The 21,758-nt window shown below is 35.3% G+C and overlaps 1 protein-coding gene across 3 annotated transcripts in view; it reads left to right on the top strand.

Annotated features, from left to right (window-relative positions):
- Window positions 1–21,758, top strand: part of IFT88 (intraflagellar transport 88) — a 116,316-nt gene that overhangs the window by 69,143 nt on the left and 25,415 nt on the right. For all 3 annotated transcript variants that reach the window (XM_020968797.2, XM_020968796.2, XM_078147083.1), the window contains 2 exons: window positions 1,156–1,262; window positions 16,530–16,596. In XM_020968797.2, coding sequence (XP_020824456.1) covers window positions 1,156–1,262; window positions 16,530–16,596 — 174 coding nt within the window. The remainder of the gene's footprint in view (window positions 1–1,155; window positions 1,263–16,529; window positions 16,597–21,758) is intronic.

Raw genomic sequence — 21,758 nt, 5'->3', positions numbered from 1 at the left:
TATAGTAAACAAATATGATTTGTTTTATGGTGCATTGGGTTAAATTTCAAGGTTTTGTCTAAATTTCTAGTCCTAAGTACAACCTTTGTTTTGTTTTTGCTCAACTTAATTTATAAGAAATATAACGTTGTCCAGAATTTTCTGGAAGTTTAGTGTGATTATAGAAACTGAATATATTATTAATTATTAAAACTGAACATATTTTTTATTTTTTTAAAGAACCATATGGTACTACATCCATCACATATCTTTAACTTTATAATGAAGCCTTTAAAAGTTTTGAAAATTATTTATATTTAAAATTTCATTGGTATTCACATCAAATGAGATTTTAATAGTTACTTCAATTAAAATAGTGTTTAAACTGTGTATGTTTGTAGAGATTTTAAACTTTGTTTTTGCTTTTGAAAAGTTGCATTGAGATGTGTTGACCTGGAAGATGAAAGTAACCTGCTTGAATCTGATGAAAATATACATTTGAATCATAATTCTATACCATTATCTGGGGATTATGTGATATTTTATATTGCTTCTAATCTAACATAATGCTATAATTAAAATGTTAGTATTCAGTGAATCTTCACAAATGTAATACTACAGAGGTATAACTAGAAAATTATGATTTTTTTAGATAACAGTTCTTACAAAGTTCAGTCTTTTTTCAGGTTTAGAATTTTCTTGATTCTTTAATAATCACATTTTTAATTAGGAAATTTTGGAAAGTACAATGGCAAAAGTCTTTTTGGTACTGAGAATCTTATACTATGCTGAAATGTTATAGGCACAGGGAAGATCTTTTTTGCAATTTCAGAAGTGAAATAATCAAAATTTGTCACTTTCCTTATTTACTTCAGTGCTTAGAAAAACTGTTTGAAATGTACTGTCCACAAAAGGCAGCGATTTCTAGTCCACTTTCAAGGACATACATTTTTGCTATTTTTTCTAGCAGTAACGCTGGGTTGCGCTGACCTATACATATTCCACTTACTTGGTATTCCTTAGAATAAATGCCTTACATATCTGTTTTCGTATATTGCAATTACATTGGAAAAGGAAGAATGTACTATTTATTGGAAATATTGCTGATTAAATACTTTGTGTTTTCAAATGTTTTAAATAAGATGCTTTACTAAACATATTTTTAATGCAATTTAGGTCTACGCTTCTTAGTTCGCCTCTGCACAGATATTGGACTAAAAGAAGTTCAAGAATATGCAACAAAACTCAAGAGGCTGGAAAAAATGAAGGAAATAAGGGAACAGGTATCTCAAGTGGGACAAAAACTGATGTCTGTTAATTTTTAGAATGTCAGTCTCTTGTAGCTTAGGTGAGGGGATTTTGGAAGCATCTAGATAGACACATATCAGAAATAAAGCTAAAATAATTTTTTCTGCCTTGGCAAAATAGGCAAGAGTAACCAAAAATTATAACATAAATGTGATTCCTTGAAGAGTAAGTTAAATGAGTGAGTATACCCTCGAATGGGTAGCTTATGTTTTAAGCAAAGAAATAATTTTTCTCATGAAATAACTTGCAGACTCTACTCAAAAAATCAGACATCAAACCTATATAGAAAGAAAAATCTTAATTGGACAGACTTGTGGCCCATGGGGAGTAAGGGACAATTACTGACTTGTATATATATATTACTAATACTTTTTTCCCTCTAACCTATTATGTAGCATAGCATAGATCTTTAAATGTTATTAACATAGATGAAGCACTTTTAAAGATACACACACATATGTATTATAAAAGAATGTATGTGTGTATGTATATATATATATATATAATGTGTGTGTATATATGTAGATATAGATATATAAACTTAAATAGTATCAAAATTCTTAATTTTGACTTCATCTAAATATTACTGGGCTCTCTTAAGGTTAACAAACCTAGAGTTATTTTGTGTGGTTGTTGTATAGATCTTTCTTGAAAAGAATGAAAATGCTTATTGCATGCATATTTATATATGAAGTGAAAATGCTATTTTAGATATTTAATTTTTCGTATAATTTATTGAATATTGTATCATTCTGTATTTTTAGGTATTAGATAATTATAATAAATAGTCTTGGAGATTAATTTTAATAACATGGAATTGCAAGATTTATTATTTTTGGTTGGAGAGTAGGGAGTACTCTAAATTATACATTTACTTAAGATGGCTTGATTATATTGTCTTGTTTTTAAATATGCCTGATTATTCTATTCTTTTTGAGTTCACTAATTTCCAAAGAGTTATGAGCACTTTACCCAAATCCTATAAACATCAAATATCAAATGAGAGATTATCCTAGGTAGCTGCTGGAAAAGACTAACCAGGTACCAGGCACTAAAAGCTGCCATTATGATTTTGTCTGTCAAGAAGAGATGTGAATTCCAAACTTGTGAAAACTCCAAGGAAGTTCTTGAACATTTTTATCTGGTTGCTATTATATTTCCTAGCTGCTCCATGGCCATGAATAAGAAGAGGTTCAAATGCATAAAACTTTGTGAGCCAGAGTCATAAGTCCAAAAGTGAGAAATAAGTGCAAAATCCAGTAGAAATATTAGAACATATATGATCTGTTTCTCATATAGTGTGCATATTTCTTTTGGTTTGTAACCTTAGATACACTGATAAATTATATATTTGCTATTCTCCTCATGACCTGAGATATAGTCTTATTTTGGAATATGAAAGTGCATATCCCATAATTTTCTTGGAACTTACATGCAGGACCTAGATGATTCCTAATCTGGTCCAGATATTAAGCATTATCTTAATATAATCTAGCTAGACTGAAGGAAGGAAAGGAGGAAACAGTTATTAAGTGTCTACTGTATGTTAGGCACTGTGCTAAGCACTGGGAATACAAAAACAAGCAAAAAGAAAAATAATCCCTCCTCTCAAGGTGCTTATATTCTAATAGGGGAAGACATCACACAAAAGAAGGTAAGGGAATGAAGGTCCCCAATATGGGGTCATGGTTTTGAAGTTAGGAAGTCAGGAGGAAGGTCAGGAGAAAAATAAAGTCTGGCTTGGACCCTTCTACAAAATGGAGGTCCCAGTGGGAACTCACTAGTGGGAGAAGGGCATGGGCCTTGAAGATCAATATTCCAGTTAAGAAAGCCTCTGAGGTAGTTGAATGTTCTCGAAGGAGGAGACCTCAGGCACTGAGAAAAGTTCCAAGAAGAGACAACAGGAAAGGCATGGTTTGGAGATCAAAAAGTGGGTAAATTAGGTTCTCTGTATCTGCTCTCATATTCTGATTAAAGGCTTTCTTTGTGAATAAAAACTGAAAAAAAAATCTATAAGCCATTCTTTAAATTCACTATGAAAAACAAATTAACTTGCCCTAAAAGTTGAATTTTATGTCATCTTTTTTTTTTCTATCAGAAATCTATTAAATGCCACATGTGAAATGTGCAAGATTGTGGTGTACATTTCCCATCCTCAAAGAAAGATAATACTGTGCTTAGGGTAGTTTATAGTATTACATGTGTTTTAGTACCTTTTTTTTTGTTTGGACTTGTGATTTCATAGGTAAAGGGAATTTAAAATATGGCAATTCCCTCCACCAGTGAAGATTGGCAATTTTTTTTTGTAAGTGACAATTTTAGAGAGTTGCATGGAGCACTGAGAGCTTCAAATGACTTTCACATAGTCATACAGCCATCATATTCGAAAACTGATGATTCATGTATGTGTCCTAAATTTGAAGTTACCATTCCAAAGGTTGGAAAGGTGTTCACTCTCTCCCAATCATCCCCCCACATTTAGCAAAAACTCTATAAATTGCTAACTATCTGGTGAATGTTACCACTATGCCACTGAAAGGAGAAAGCAAAACCAGATGCACAACTCAGGTATATTACACTGGGGTTTATTTAAGATTATGTTATAACCATCCAGATCTCAGATGGATAGCTAGGGTGGGGAATATGACTGCTGCCAGTGCCCTCTTATTTGCTTACAAGTGAGAGTCACCCTCCTCTGGGCCTGTAGAATTTTTAGGCCTTCGGTAGCCAACAACATGCCAATAAAATGCCCATTATCCTTGTAAGGGGATATTTTTGTCAATACTACAATTTGAGACCAAAATGCTCTTGTTTATAGCTATATTTTTAAAAACCCACTTCCAATATCACTTTCTTTTTTAAATACATTTTTGAGGTCTTTGTTTTTATATCACTTACATTTCCTAATTTATCCCTCCTCTCTCACCCCTACCTTCTCTCTTATGAACCAAGAGTAAAAAGGAGGAAGGAATTCAGCAAAACTAAAACATCAACAAAGTTCAAGGTTATATTCAGTGCTGCACACCCACTAGGCCACCCTTACCCCAACACCACAGCTATGCAAAGAAGCTTGGGGGGAAATGACTTTTCATATCTCATCTTTACGGCCAAACTTGGTCTTTGTAATTTTGCAAGATTCAATTTCAATTATTTTGTTGCTGCTGTTATTTGCATTCACTTTGTTGTAAGCCAGTCAGATGATAAGCATTTGTTAATTATTTACTATGTGCCAAGCATTGTGTTAAGTGCTTAGGAATACGAAGAAAGGCAAAAAAAAGAAAAAATAGTCCATGTCTCAAAATGGGAAGACAGCTTACAAATAGCTAATTACATAGTAAGGTATATACAGAATAGATGAAAGGTAATCTAAGAGGGAATAGCACCAGCAGGGCACTTCTCCAGTGAGAATAAGAAAGTTATCTTTATATTGTTTTCCTGGTTCTGTCTATTTCACTGCATCAGTTCTTGTTAAGTCTTCCTATGCTTTTCTATAGTCATTATATTCATCATTTCTTTAGCACAGTAATATTTCCTTACATCCATGTACTAAAATTTATTTAGACATTCACCATTCAATAATCCTGGTGCCGTTTTTTATCAGTGGTCTCATGTTTTGATGAGCTTTGAAGATTTGGGAGCATTGATTGATCAGGAAACATATGGTTGATCTCATGGATGGTCCTTTCTGAATTCAAGATTGATCTTTCAGCCAACTTGACCTTGACAAACTTAATATATACTCAATACAAATTTTTCTTCTACTTAGGGAAGCAGTCTCCTAAAACGAGGGCTTCGTTATAGTTTCAGTATGCAATAAGTAATAAATACATAGGGGTTTTTTTTATTTCTATATTTTTTGTCCATACTCAGCCTCACTTGTCAGGATAGAAATATATGTATCAGTACCTTGAAATGTGATTATGGGTTCCATTAGTCATAATGAAGCACTGATTAATGGAAAAAGTCATTTGAAACAGTGTGGTATACATGAGTTCTTAATTTACTTAAATTCTGTCAGATGGAATAGTCAACTGGATTTTTTTTTACTGTATTCCATTTGTGTTGGAAAATATGAAAGCAAGCAAGGATTTAATTTAAAACAATATCTCTTAACTCCTTCTGACAGATCTGATTTAATATATTCTCAGCCAGTATTTACCAGTTATATACTACACACAACACAAATCTTATCCCTTTATCTACAGTTCTGTACAGTGCTCTCTGATGTATCTAATCATGACCTTGAGACACTGCAAGACCCTCTATCATCAAGCTTGGAGAAGAGAAAAAAAGAAGGGATGTAATAGCTATCTTCAAGTACATGAGGAGCTATGTACAGAAAAGGAAATAGATTTGTTTGGTCTTAGAGGAAAGAATTAGGCAAAGCAAGGCAATAAACCTTAAGTGCTTACTGTGTGCCAGGCATTGTGCTAAGTGCTAGGAATGTCTACAAACTGAGAAGCTAAGGGTATGAAGCATGGCCAGCATGGGTCTGTCTCTGAAATTGAAGCCCCTGGGAGGAATCCACCAACTGGCATAGCAGAGGAATATTCCAGAGTGAGAAGGCAGCTGGATCATGGTATCAAGTCCACAGAGTCAGAAGCACATCTGGGAATTAGGAACAAGGGGAAGAAGTTACACAGAGTCCAGTTTCAGCTGAAGAAAAGGAAACATTTCATAACAGTGCCACCCAGAAGTGGCATGAACTGTCTGAGGAGCTAGTGGGTTCCCAGTCACTGGAGTTTTATAGGGTCATACCTAGATTTAGAGCTGGAAGGGACAGAGAGAAAAACAGGCCATGCAGTGAAGGCCCCACAATGAAGTGCGACTTGTGACAGAGGCAGGATTCACAGCCACCTCCTTCACCTGCAAATCCAACATTCTTCCCAGTCTTTCATCCTGCTTTTCCAAGCTGACCTTGGGTAATCAGTCACTTGTTGCAGCAATGTGGTATAGAAGGAGTGTTGGACTTGGAGTCAGAAGAGACCTGGATTTGAGTCCCATCTCTGACACTTATTAGCTACGTGAAAATGGATAAATGAGTTAGCTTTCGGGAGCCAAAGTTTCTTCATCTGTAAAATTGGGACAAGCATTTAGGTGGCTCAGTGGATAAAGCACTGGACTTAGACAGACTTAGGAGGACCTGAGTTCAAATCCAGCCTCAGACACGTGGCAAACTACTCCAGTATCTTTGCCAAGAAAACACTAAATGGAGTCATGAAGAGTCAGACACAACTGAAAAACAACTGAACAACACCCTGATCCTTCTCTTCTTGGGGTAGCTAAGTGGCACAGTGAATAGAGCACTGGAACTGGAGTCAGGAGGACCTGAGTTCAAAATCAGCTTCAGATACTTACTAGCTGTGTGGCCCTGGGCAGGTCACTCAACCCTGTGTGCCTCAGTTTCTTCATATGTAAAATGAACTTGAGAAGCAAATTGGCAAACCACTCCAGTATCTTTGCCAAAAACACCCCAGATGGTTCACGAAGAGTCGTACGTGACTGGATAACAACTGAACAACAACAAAAATAGGGATAATGATGTCTGTAGCACCTACCTGTCAAAGTTGTGAGGATCAAGTTAGGTAACATATATAAAGTGCTTTGAAAACCTTAAAGCCCTATACAACTGCAAAAAAATAAAATTGAAGTAACCTAAAAATCATAAAATGATCTGTAAATGACACATGACATTGCAAACAGGATTTATTCCAGGATTGAATGGACTAGATGATCTCTGAGATCTCTCTCCATTTCTTTGAGTCTGTGATTAAAGATTTAGTTATATTCAGTGTATTATATTTATTAAAGCAGGAGAGTGAGCATTTTATAATTTTGGAAACATTTTCAAAAACAATGATTGAATCATAAGATTGTCTGGGTGACCTTTGTTTGCCCTAAAAATTCACTTAACTGGAAGACACTTTTTTCTGAGCATTTCAGTTCATTAAAGCTATATTATATGTTAATTCTGTTAATGAGAATTTTGATTTGGCAGTAGACCTTATTCATATCCCATGCTCTACTAGATAGCAGAATTAATGTACTGCAAAACAACTATTATTTATGTAGCTATCTGCTCTGCCTTTCTTATGTATGTTTATATATTTAGATGTTGTCTCTCCCATTGGAATGTAAACTTCTTGAAGATAGGGACTGTTTTTCCTTTATTTGTATCTCTAGCACTTAACATGGTGTCTGGTATATAATAAGGGTGTAATAAATGCCTGTTGACTGGATAATAATCATCCATGTCTACTAAGGACTAGGTTTAAAAAATAGCAGGAAGTTGTTGACAAGAACACAACAGAAATTTGACATCTTAGATACATGTTCAGGCTGCATGAGAATGTGATATCAGTACATTTTCCCATTGATAAATTTGCTTTTTAGGTAAGAGCATAATAATGTTCAAACACATTCATAGGCTCCCAGGATTATATATTTAGAGCTAGAAGGGATCTTAGAACCAATCAAACCCCACCTTTTCATTGTATGAATTAGGAAACTGAAGCACAGAGAGGTTAGCCGATTTGCCCAGAGCATGCAGCTAGTAAATATGTGAAGCAGGATTTGAACTCAAGTCTTTCTGACTCCAACATCCTATCCACTATGCCACACTGCCTGTCTGTCCCAGAATGCTTACTTACAGAAATACCTTGTCTTTCCCTGAAATTTAAGTTAGACAAAAGGAAAGAATTCATGAAAGCAAGGCCAAATCTATACAAATGGAATGATTTGACTATACCGTACACCAGTTTTTTTCAGAAGTCACTGAATAATTAGCCTGCATCCATTGGTGTCATAGAATCATGGAATTACAAATGCCTCATTTAGTTAAACCCCTAAATGCATGAATTTTCCTTCTACCACTTCCTTGACAGGTAATCATCAAGCCTCTTGGTATTACTGTCAGGAATACAAAATTTCAGTAAAGCATCCCATTCCATTTTCAGATAGCTCAGATTGTTAGGAATTCTTCCTGAAACTGAACTGAAATCTGCCTCCTAGTTACTCTTTTTTTTTCTTTTTAAATGTTTTACTGATGCTCTTTTCCTTTTTTTTATATCATTGTCTCTTCCCAGCAGCTCTTTGTCTCACACTCCTCCACTCCCCAGCCTTTAGAACTCTCCCCTATAACAAATAAGCCTCCTTTAACTTCTTCCACCTTTTGGGTTTAGTTCTGCTTTTTGGCAGTATACAAAATTAATTCAGTCTCCTTCCTCTCCAGGCTAAACATACCCACTAACTTTACAGTATAGCAGATTGAGTAATTGTCAATTAGTCTTGTTCAACAAGTAGACATGGCCTCACAGTTGTTAAACAGTGCAATAATAAGGAAATCTTCCCTGGAGGTCTCAAAACTAGACTAAATCATGTGACTTAGATGAATGTTTTTAATTTTATGCCACACACTTGGTAAGGAAACAAGAAATCTTGCCAGGTGTTCTGCCCACAACCTTCTGCTGAAACATTTTCAGAGATAAATGAGCTATTGAAGACATTTCTATTGGACCTTTCTTGCCTTGTCAGCATTTTAGGTATGTGATTTTTCATCAGGTTTATTATTTCTTGTTGTTGGTTTCATTAAAGATATAATTTTAATGACTACCAAAGTTAAAATCTGAATTTTTGTTTAAGATCAACTATGTTGATTAGGATAAAATAAGTTTTCCAGTTAAATTGAAATCTGAAGTTTGCTAGTCAGACTTGTTTTCTTTATCCCACTCATTCTAATGCAGTCTTGTTAGTTGTTTAGCTGATAAATTGAATTGGGAGAACTTTTTAATGTCATCTATTCATCCCATTCTCTACTCACTCTTTCTTCTATGTGTAGAAACTGTTTCAATATTAATAAACTGACTATCTTCATGATCTAATTCTAAATTTGAAGAAACTCAGTGAATTCACCATTTCTTTTTTCTTGTGACATTGCTGCTGGTTACTTTCCCTGTCTCATGTACTAACCTCATGTCTGCATAGTTAACATCAGATATATTGCCTGTCCTGATGCTTCTTTCGTTAATGACCTCTTTGTCTTAACTGCACTTCTTTTCCTCTGTATTTGTGATTTTGACCTCTGATTCATCCTTACATTTGTTTTCTTTCTTTTTCTCTTCTTTTTCCTTTCCCCTTTTCTTCTTTCCCTCATTGGTGTTTTTCCCCTATTCTGTCAAATACTTTTGTTCACCTGGTTTCCTTCTTTTCTATAGGCAAATGAATGTAGCCTTGTAAATGTACACATTGTAATTAAAACTACCTGCCTTCCCAGTTAGTACTGAGCTCCTCTATTTCCCTTTCCTCCAGTCTCTTCAGATATGCTGTATACACAGTTAGCATTCTTACTTTTGCTTCTCTCCAAAAATTTGGTTGTTAGCTTGACTATTTCATCCACCTGTACTTAGAGAAAACAAAATACCCTTTCCATGGTAAAGCTCACTTTTACTGCATATATTGACAGGGATTAGACCTTTGTTTAATAAACTTGGTCTTAGGCTCAAAGAATTAGAGTTGTGGGGGCATATAGTCCAACTCCTTCATTTTACAAATGAGGAAACCAAGGCCTAGAAAAGTTAAATGACCTGCCCACATATTGGTGGTAAGTAGCATAACCAGGATATGAACCATTTCCCCAAACTCCCAATTAAAGCCCCCTTTCCATTATACTACTCTACATATGGATAATTGTGAACATGACTCCAGGAAGAATACTTAAAATACTTATGAAAGCAAACTTTTCAATCACTTCAGAATTGTTTGACTACATGCAAACAATTTACATGATAATTACACTTCATTCTTGGGTGCTCATTAAAATAGATTTCCTAAAGATTGCTACTAGGCTACATTTTATTAACCTAGTTTGATTTACTTGTGTGCTTATAAATAACAAAGTGCATTTCCTTTAAAACATGGGTTCTTAACCTTTTCTTGTCACATATCTTTTTGGCAGTCTAGTGATGCCTATGGGTCTTTTCTCAAAATAATGTCTTTAAATGCATAAAATAAAGTACATTGGATTACTAAAGATATCATAAATTGAAATGCATTTATCAACATATTTCTAAAAACAAGTTCACAGGTGCCAGCTTAAGAATCTCTGTTTTAAAGGAAGTTTGTACATTTTACTTATTTGAACTATCCTTTCTCCTAAGTAATCTAAATTAGTGAGATTTTATTTCTACTCCTACAATGTACCTTTCAGAAGCTAATGTCTTTTTTCTTTAATTGTCACCCAACTCAAACTATCTAGCTCCTATACAAATTAGAGTTTGGGGGGGGGGAGTGTAAAAATAGCGCCCAGACCTGGCGCTAACTCCAAGGGTGGTGTTGGACAGGTCACTCCACTTTTCAGGGCCTCACTTTCCTCACCAATAAAATTAAGGAGTTGCACTAGAATTTTTCTAAGGGCCTTTCCAGCCATAATGTTCTACCTTATGAATATGAAATACTTCAAGCATTTCTTCATAATCAAAATTATGACCTTCTTTCACAAGGTGCTGCAACATTCAACCTTAATTTCACAGAAGACCCTTTGTTTTCCCTGTACTTATTCCTTAATAATTTTCATCTTTTTCTTTCACTAACTTTCTCCTACTACCATTTCAGGGCTTCTCTCAAATTGCCACTTGGCAAGAGATTCTTTTTTCTCTTTTCTTAAGCAATTTTCTTTCAAATCTGTCTTAAAACTCCACCTTATAAGACTTTCCCTTAAGTTTTTTTCTTAAGTTTTTTTTTTCTGTTAAAGCCTAAGGGGGGGGAAGGTAAATGAGAAAGAAAAAATAAAATGAGGAAATGGAAGGAAAAGAAAAAAATTCACACATCAGACTTGACTTCTCACCTAGTGATTATATGATCCAGTTGCTTTGTTTGTCTTTCTCAGATTGTGAACCCATTAGGCAGGGAAATCTTTTTCCTTTGCTCCATATAATTCATGAAATAATGTTAGTAATGAAGTAATGACAAATAATGAATAAACTACTAAGTGAAGCATGAAGTCTTCTAAGTTGTGATTTTAAAGCCTGTTATCTTCCTGTTTATTCCTACTTAATAGCTTTAGTGATCCAAATCAGAAAAAAAATCCAAAATTCCCAGTGAGTCTTCCCTAGTGTTGCTCAAAACATCTAGTTATGATACCTGAAAAATTGTTCTCTTTTAAAATATTTATATATGTGTGTGTGTATATATATATGTATATATACATATATGCACATATATGTATATATATGTATAAAAATTGTCATTACCCAGTCTATTTTCAGTTATTTCTGTCTAAAGTTTGTGGCTTCTGTGATTTCATTAGAAAGTCTACATTGTGGATTATAGACAACTCTTAGATTATCCATTAATTAAGAATAGGAATGTCATAGATTGTTTGTCCAAGAGATGGAATTGCTTCACCTCCCATCGTTACCTTAGCCTGTGCTTTGGAGGTGACATTGAACAATAAAAATGCCTAAGATATTGCAGCAAGAAAAGAGAGAAGAAATAAAATGCCTAAGTAATCTGTTCTTGACCACTAGAAAGGTCATTTGTAAATGTTCTGTAGTTGTTCTGGTTGCCATGTCAATTTGGACAAAAATTATGATTAAATCAATAAATATTTATGAAGCATTTACTATACTAAGTGCTAGGGATGCAAAGAAAATGCAGAAAGAGTCCCTACCCCTTAAGGAGTTCATGATCTAATGAGGGAGACAACACATAGATAAATAGGTATATACATAAAGATACATAAAGAGTAGTAGGAAAATAACTTTTGAGGGGAAGGCCTCCTGTAGAAGTAGTCTTGAAGGAAACCAGAGATACCAAGAGGTAAAGAAGAGGAAGAAGACCATTCCTTTTTTGAGGGACAGACCAGTACAGATCACAGAGAGAGAAATGGAGTTGGGTGGTAGCAAGTAGGCTAGTACTGCTGAATTATGGCTGGAAAGAGCAGTAAAGTGTGAGAAGACTAGAAAATAGGAAGAAGCCAGACTGTATTTTTACCCTTATTTTAATTACAGTTATATTCCAAAATTCAGTAATTCATTTGACCAGCTTATTTTCACCCTTCATGCTAATTAGTAAAAACACTAACCAGTAAACTAATAAAATACAAATGTTATATAACATTACATGTTATATTGTATTATTACCAGTTAGTAAAAATAACTAAAATTTATGTAGTTAATACTGATGCCTACCATGATCAAAATATTTTGGTATCCATAATTTTATCTCCTGAATCAGCCTTGTCACTTCCATGTGACTCTTCCTAACCCCTAGGACCACATTTATTCTAGAGGAAAATAGAAAATGAAATAAATCAAGCTATGAACTTTTTTTTAATTGTTAGAAGACAGGAGTCTATCTGCAGCTTTGTTAGTGCTTTTTAGACTTCTGAATCTGAGATACCTCATTAGTATAAAAATATCACAGCCAGGCAAAAACTGGGAGCCTATGGGCTAATAGATTTAAAAACAACTTCGTTTGCCCTTTCCACAATAACATTACCATGTTTTCCCAACATTATCTTATGGTGTTTTTTTTCCCATTCAATTTAAACCTCTTTCTTTATCATATACATTCTACTCGAACTTATGAAACATGATTCAGAAAATGGATTTACCTAGTTCTATCAAGGGAAGCTCTGCTGTTTTATGCTTGTGTAGGGAGAAAAGAGGAATTTTTCTCCTTATTTCCTGCTCCCTTGATGTATTTTCCACGATTGAGTGAATATTCTGAAATACCTACTTTAAGACAGACTGCCTCCTCAGGGGAAGCAGTCACAGTGTGCTACAAGAATGTGGGAATGGAGCCAAAGAGATGCTTCTCCTCCCTCTGTTTGGAGGACCCAAGTTCTTCACTAGTGATGAAAAAATCTGGAATACTTATCCTTAATGGTCAGCAGTTCCATACACAAATTACTTTAGTCTGGCAACATGAACTATATTGTGAACTTATATGTAAAAATTAGTACAAGTCCAATGGCAAAGAGAATTTTTACATTATTTCATTTAGTTTCACTTTTCTGCATCATTACACATGAAATATGGCTATAAAGATTTGTCCAAGCTGAACAATGTGTTTGGAAAAGAGCAGAATGGAAAAATAGAGAACAGGAAGTGAGGCTTAAATCAAGTCCTTAATAGGGGGAAGGGAAGAAAATAACATCACTCAACGTTCCTAAAAGAATTAAGAAACTATTAAGAGACAAAATAAAACCAATTCGGAAATTTCTCATAAGGCACATACAGGTTTTAAGTGATGTTCCAAAATGCTTCTAACTTTTTTAGCATTTTGAAAATATAAATTACAAACTCATTTAAGTTCCATTTTCTAAATTGAATTTTAAAATTTTAAAGTAGGTCTGTAAACATTGCTGTGCAAATACTTGTTTTTATTTTCATTCAAAGAAAGCAGCATATAAATTCCAGAGAGACATTCTTTTGGCTAGATTTTAGAAATGTCATATGGTTTTTAAAAAAAAACTGTAAAATGTGATGCACACATATCCAGAATGATGGCCAGAAGCCATGTAACATAGCAGAATAAGCATGTGCCCTTGTTAAAAGGGATCTGATTTCAGTTAAGAATTCACTACTTTAGGAACAAGAAAAACTTACCCTTTATACTTGGTACATACAGAAAATGAAAAATAATTAAGCAAACTGAAAACTTTGCAACAAGCAACAAATGCAACAGGAACTAGGCAGGTCATCTATATTTGTTCACATTATAGCTCATCATAAACTTCAGCAATATTCATTAAAGTTCTACATCCTTGACTTCCTGTCTGCTAACAAGATCATGGTACTGGTATTGATCGCATGTGAGCAAAATATTGTATATGAAGTAAAGCATGTAAAGTATTTTGTAAACCTTTAAAACACTATGTAAATGTTGGCTATTATTGTTTTATTGTTATTATTAATAAGATTGCCAACATGATATTTCCCTGCAGGCTCTTAATTCCTGGTGTTCTATATACGTCCCTTTAATTGGTACGTTCATAGAGTTGGACCCATTTTCTTATTCCTGGATTTATAATCATCTTTTTAAAATCTCTAGTGTGATAATTTATTATCATTATTTGTGTGTTTGTGTACATACTTCATTGTAAAAACTGAGTACCATTTTCCGTAGAGTTTATTTTATGTAAGTAAGCAAGCTAATAATAAAATTATTTTAAATAAGTAAAAATGAATTCCCAGCTATATTCATTATGTGCATTCAGGAGTCCACAAGAACAGGACAAATTGCAGTTCCAGGATTATACAGGGGTGGTGTTGGGGTATCCTCTTAACTTTTTTGTGGCATGAACTCCTTTTTCATTTTGGTGAAACCTATGGACCCCTTCTTAAAAGAATGTTTTAAATGTATAAAATAAAATATATAAAATTACAAAGGAAACCAACTGTGTTGAAATATAGTTATCAAAAAGCTTTAAAAAAACAAGTGTGCAAACCCTTGGTTAAGGACTCCTACTCTCTAGTCCATTCAAGAGCTAGGAGATGAGATCCATTATTCAGGCAGTGCTAATATTCAGCAGGTTGAGTCTATTTACAGGTAGCTTTATCTCTAAGATTGAAACAGTTGGTGTTCTGGGATAGAAATGAATAAGCTAATGATGAAATTTTGTACTGTAAATGCTACATAACATAATAATCTACATATGATGATTTCCGTCTATACAAACCTAGGACCTTATCTGAATGGTTTAAAAAAAATATTTTGATTGTAATTTTGAAACTGCCTTCTTTCTTGGTTTTTGAACAGGAAGAATTTTCATACAAATTATTACAGAAATAACACAATATTATATGTGAAACATTTCACATAATTTGCCTATTAGAATAGTGGTAAAAAAGATTATGTCATAGTGTCAATGAAAATGCTAGAGCCCTGGAATTCATTTTCTCTGTCACATTCCAGATTTGTTATCCTTAGGACATGGTGCAAAATACTATTTACACAAGACTTTAAATTGGATTGCAAATTTTTCAAGTTAAGTAAGCATTAAGTTTGTTTGTTGAGTTAATATATAATCATCATTTGTGCATCATGAACATAAATCTGGAGAATATGAATGCCAGGCATTATCAGTCAGTATTGAAAATTCAAAATGAAAACAAAATTAAAATCACAGTATTTTGTTGTTGTTTGAAAAGGTTTTTGTTGCATCCTATTAAATACAAAAGTACTGAGGCTTGCATACTATTTCATCAACATGTCTTGAAAAATTAAAAGGTAATTTTAGGAGAGGAAGATTTTGAAATTATTATATTTTGTGATTTTTAGGAATGTAACCTATTTGAACAACCATTTTGTCTCTTGAAATAACTATTAGATTATCAATTGATGAAAGGTTATTTCAGCCAGAGTATATTTTGACATGCTAAAGTTTGGGGCTCATTTTTCAGTGTAAACAAGTATCAAATGAGTACATGTTTACTGAATTACTCTATACTTTTATAATTAAAATATAGACACATGAAAATATAGATATTCAATTAGAGGCAAAGCCAGTGTTAATACTCATATTCTAAGACTTGTGCAAAACACAAAATAACAGTAAATTTTTTACATAAACCTAAAAATAACACAGCTGGAAGATGTTTATAATGTTTTAGTAGTGCGAGGCAAAGGAGGGGGATAGTTCTAAGAATGTAGACATTTTAATGGACAGATGTTTTAGAAACTTTTAAGAGTCCCTTTATTTTAGAAGTAAAATTTAAAAACAAGCTAAAATAACCTTCCCATCCCCTACCCTCACCCCTTGTACCCCAGAAAACTAATGCTGTGCCAGGTATTACAAATGTAATGCTTGTAGATTCAATATTTCCCTGCCACTTTTCGTTTCCTCTACATCTTCTATACCTCCTCCCTGCACACATTCATAATAAGAAACTATTATTTGGATGTGAATTTTATTAGACAAAGATTAGTTGGAACTTAAAGTAAAATGGCATTCTGAATATCTTTCCAAAGTTTTGTAGGTTTTTGCATTTGTCTTAGAAAACACCAGTTACAGATTTTCAACTTGGTCTCTTTCATGTCTCTATAAACCTTCAAGTAATGGTAGATTTGGATTTAAACTTTCAAGGAGAAGAGTAATAAAAAACAGTCTGTCTTATAGTATACAGAGCACTGTAAAAATTCAGCCCTTTGGCCCATATTCAGTCCTGAATCATCTGCAGGGTAACTGTGTTACTGTACCCAGGGCTTGTTGCGTTAAACTTGTCCTCTTCTTGCTCTAGCGCATAAAGTCTGGCAGAGAGAGCAGTGGCAGTTCTCGTAGCAAAAGAGAGGGAAGTGCGGGCAGCGGTAAGTATTTTCAGTTCTTTTAAGGCTATGGATTGTCAAATTTCCAGCATGTGGGTTTCTAGAAGAAATAATATCTTGAAGTAGTAACCTCTGATTATTGGGGGGGTTTTTTTGGTTAACTGGACTTTTTTTTTTTTGGCCTGGGATAAAACTTTGTATTCTAATTAATGAGAAGAGAGACTAACTTGAATGTTTAACAGTTTAATGAAAAAAAAAATTATATTTTAAAAGAAATATCATTTCATTAATTTCAGCTATATTATCTAACATAAACTATGATAAAGTTAGGCCTTATGAAACTGAATGGATAGATTTTAAAATTGTACTTAGTATAGTGATGATATAAATGAATGCTTCTAAAGTTCTTGAATATAGTTTTATCATAAGTTAAACATTCTTGCTAAAATTTTATTTTACCAATTTATTTAGAAAATTTTTATAGGTAATGCAAAGATAAGCTTCAATTCAAATTCAGGTTGAATTATTATGGATACTAAATTAATAGAGACTAAATGAAGTTTTATTATATTTTTGTTTTCAATTCTGGATTTTAATAAAGTACCATGAGAAGTAGTGGGATGTAGTAGTATACTAAAGGTCAAGAGTCTTCATTCCTACTTGTGGCTTCATAACTTGCCTTGCACAAGATCTTTTTTCCTCTCTGTGTTTCAATTTCCCTATCAATATAGGATTTTTTTTTTTTTGCTTTAGAGGAATGTTATCATATTGGAGTTTTGAAAATGTTATAGTCTTGATGAATTAATTAATTAATTTGAAAAATAAATGCTAAGTTGATATATATAAACATAGATGCAGATATAAATACCTAGACATATATAGATATATCTGTATCTATTGTGTGTGTTTGTATAGCATGTTCATGACCAGGTCATGTACATAGACTAATTGTATTCTTGGATGCCCATTTGTAATGTGATAATCAAATTAAGGAGAATAAAAGTTGATACTTAGGCAGTCAACCTGATTAACTCCCTGTCCTATATCCCTTTTACCTTCTCAACTGGTGAACTCTCACCTAAGCTTTAACTTCACACCTAGACCCTGAGACCAGTACCATTCCCAAGTAGAGAAAAGGAACTCTAGCCAATCCAACTAACATTTATTGAGTGACTGTTTTGCTCAGATTACTGTATGAGGTACTAGAGGAGTTAGAAGGTTTAGGTAAGACATGGTTATTGCCCTAATAGAGCTCAAAGTCTAGTAGGGGGCTATGACACATGCACAGAACCATATAGTACACAATATATGATAAATGCATTAGAGAAATGCAAAGGACCTTGTGAGATCCAAGGGAGGAAAGATCAGTCACTCCCAACTGGTGAGATGAGGGAAGGCTTCATGAAGGAGGTGGCTTTTGAGTTGAGCTTTAAAAGGTGTATAAAAACTCAACAGCAAGTGGAGGGGGAGGCCTGATGTGAGCAAGAGCTTAAATGTGAAAGTTCTAGGTATGTTTGGGTGTTGATGAAAAGTCCAGTTTAGCCATAAGATAGTCTGTGTGAAGGAGAGGAATATGAGTTAAGACTAGATTGAGGAGGCATCAGTTTGTGGCCCCAAATGCCGGAGAAGCATTTGAGCTTTACTCAGGCAGCAAGGGAGCCTTTGAAAGGTCTCGAGCAGAGGGCCATTGAGGCAGTTTTGCCTCCTGACCTTGGTAACCCAAATTCAAACTAACCGTGTTCCTGAATTGTTCTTTTATGATTTAAGTCTCTGACATGCCATTTGGTACTAGATTTCCTGTCTCTGAACCCTATCTTCCATGGTTCAGTCCCTTTACTTGGTACTGCATCTTTCTGACACCACTCACCTATCTAGCTGGGCTGTTATGTCAGACCACCTGTCACATTCTTCTTGACTCTCTGTTGATCACCCTCTTCTCAATACTCTCTTCTTTCTAGGTTTTTGGGACACCATTCTTTCCTGGTTCTCCTTTTCCCTATGAGACTGCCCTTTCTCAGTCTCCCTTGCAGACTCCTCATGCATATCACATCCTCTAACCCACAGATAACCCATAGGTCTCGGGCTCTCTTCTCCCTCTAGAAGATTTCATTTGGTGATCTCATCAGTTCCAATGGATTTAATTTTTCACCTGTATGCTAATGATTCTCAGATCTATCTATCCTGCCTTAAACTCTCTGCTGACCTCTAATCTTACATTTCCAACTTCCTTTTAGACTTCTCAAATGGAATATTTAAACACAAAATGTCTGAGACAGAACTCATTTTTTCCCCTCAAACTTTCCTACCCACCCCCCTGCTCCATACTTCTCTATTACTGTCAAGGTCACTGTCGTCCTTCTCATCTCCCAGGCTTGCAATCTAAATATCATCTTCAGCTTCTAACTGCCTCTCACCCCTCCATATCTAGTCTTTTGCCAAAGTCTGTCACCTTTGCACCATCTTGAATACTACCCCTTCTTTTATACTGCCATCTCTCATTTGAACTACAGCAGTCAGCCAGCTGCTGGGTCTACTTGCCTCAAGTTTCTTCTGATCATACCCTACATATCCCAGTGATTCTGAATTCCTGTAGGTCATTATCCAAACCCTATTCTCCATGTCCTACCACCCTCAACTCTCCCACCTCAAAGTTTCAGCCTAACTCTACCTACCCCTTCTGTTGTGCCCTCTGAAATGTCTGTTCCATAGGCATCAGACTTAACTTTCATATTAATTATTTTCCTTTCTCACTCCTTTCATCTTCTAGCTATAACTGAAACTTGACTCCCCTCAGATGACACAGCCTCCCTGGCCACTCCTTCCAATACCAGCTGTACCTTTACACATTCCCCCTCAGCTCACTAGTCAAGGCAGGGGTATTAGACTGTGCCTTGCTCCCCATTGTCACTTCCAAGTTCTCTCCCTAGCTCCATCACTCAGTAGCATCTTCACCTTTGAGGTTCATGCTGTTCATCTCTACTACCCAATCAAAGTCCTGGTTGTTGTTATCTATAGACCTCCAGGTCACTTCCCTTCCTTCCTGAATGAGTTTGGTACATGGCTCACAGTTATTCTGTCCTTTCCCACTCCTTTCTTCATACTAGGGGACTTTAGTATGTATATTGACTTTTCCTTAAACATCCTAACCACTCAGTTCCTCAACCTACTCACTTTCCATGATCCATTCTTCCATCCCACCTCAGCCACACACAAAGGTGGTCATACCCGTGGTGATCTTGCCATCACCCACAAATATACCACCTCCATGTTCAAGAATTCTCAAATTCTCTTTTACAACCATGATTTATTGGCTTTCCATTTCTCCTTCTTCCTTCCCTTACCAAACCCTACTTTTTGTCCACACCATAACCTCCAGTCCCTCTATCCCTCCATTCTCTCCCTGGCCATCTCCTCTGCACTCCCACTTTTACCCTTTGGTGAACCAGTTCAACTCTACAACATCCCTTCCCTCTAGTCCCTTGCTTCCTTATCATTTCACTGATTTCATGCAAGCCTTAGCCTTGGATCATGCCCAGCATCTATCACCTTGGCTCCTACGCACTTGCTGCTGAACGAAGGTAAAATCATACAACTCTTTTGTTTGGGTCCACTATAAATTTATCTTATACAACCTAAACTAGACCCTCACTGCTGCTAGGTATAGTACTACCTCCCTTATCAGATTACTATCCCATTCTTCACAAAGGCTCTTCCAAACCTTTTTGTCCTTCCTCAGATCTCCTTTGGCTCCCTCTCCTCCCACCCTTTCAGCTGAGAACCTTGCCTCATATTTTTTAAATTGAGGCCGTTTACTATGAGCTCCCTCTTCTCGCCTCCTCTTCATTTATATCAAGCAGATGTTTTCTCTCACCATCTCCTCTTTCACCCTCGTCTCACATGATGTGGTGGCCTTACTTTCGCCATGGCTAAGCCTTCTACCTGCTTAAATGATGCCATGCCATCCCATCACCTCTAGCAGATTGGTCCCTCTGTCTTCCCCACTGTATCACTTATTTTCAGTCTCTCTCTGGGTACTGGCTCCTTCCTTGCTACCTACAAATATACCCATGTCTCTCCTATTCTCAAAAAACCTTTACTTGATCTTTCCATCCTCTAGAACTATTGTCCTCTATGCCTTTTGGCCTTTGTAGCTAACTTCTTGAAAAGCCCATCTACAATAGGTGCCTCCACTTTTTCTCCTCTTATTCTTTTCTTAATCCCTTACAATCTAGCTTCCAACCTGATCATTCCACTAAAACTATTCTCTCCAAATTTACCAGTGTCTCTTAATTGACAAATTCAATGGCCTCTTCTCAATCCTTTTTCTCTTCAACCTCTCTGTAGCCTTTGACACAGTTGATCACCATCTCCTCCTTGATAATCTGTTCTCTCTAGGTTTTCAGGACCTCATTCTCTCCTGGTTCTCCTCCTGTCAGACTGCTCCTCATTCTTCTTTGCTGGATCCTCATTTAGACCATACCCTTTAGCTGTAGGTATCCCAGAGACCTGGTCTCTCTTCTTTTTTCCCTCTAAACTACTTAACTTGGGGAGCTCATCAGCTTCTATGGATTTAATTACCATCTCAATGCTGATAATTCTCAAATCTACCTATTCTGCCCTAACCTTTCATCTGACCCCCAATCATATATCCCCAATTGCTTTTCAGACATCTCAAACTGGATGTTTGAGACAACTTAAACTCAATTTGTCTGAGATAGAACACATTATCTTTACTGCTACACCTGCTGTCTTCCCTAGCTAAAAGTCCCAACATCCCATCTCCTGTAGGAGGCCTTTCCTAATCCCTCTTAATTCTTCTGCTTTCCCTCTCTTATTTCCTATCAGTCTGTATATAGCTTATTTGTACCTATTTGTTTGCTTGTTGTCTTATTTGCTTGTACTCTCCTTCATTAGATTGTTAGCTCCTTGAGTTCAGGGGCTATCTTTTGCCTCTTTTTTTAATTCCCAGACCTTAGCAGGGCAGCTGGCATATTGTAGGTACTTAATAATACCTATTGACTAATTGATTTAGACCACTTTCTATTACCTTCCCTACTTCTGCTTGGATAGGTGACTGGATTTTGAATCATTTTAGATCTTTCCCTAACAATACTGTCTTCCTCTAGACAAACTGAGCTGCCAGTTTGAGACACACCTTTGAACTGATGCCACATATGCCTTTCCCTCAAAGAACCTGTATTTTC

The sequence above is a fragment of the Phascolarctos cinereus genome, unplaced genomic scaffold, assembly GCF_003287225.1.
Source record: "Phascolarctos cinereus isolate Bilbo 61053 unplaced genomic scaffold, phaCin_HiC Scaffold_726;HRSCAF=1367, whole genome shotgun sequence".
NCBI lineage: Eukaryota > Metazoa > Chordata > Mammalia > Diprotodontia > Phascolarctidae > Phascolarctos > Phascolarctos cinereus.
This window is presented reverse-complemented; position numbering and strand designations above follow the sequence as displayed.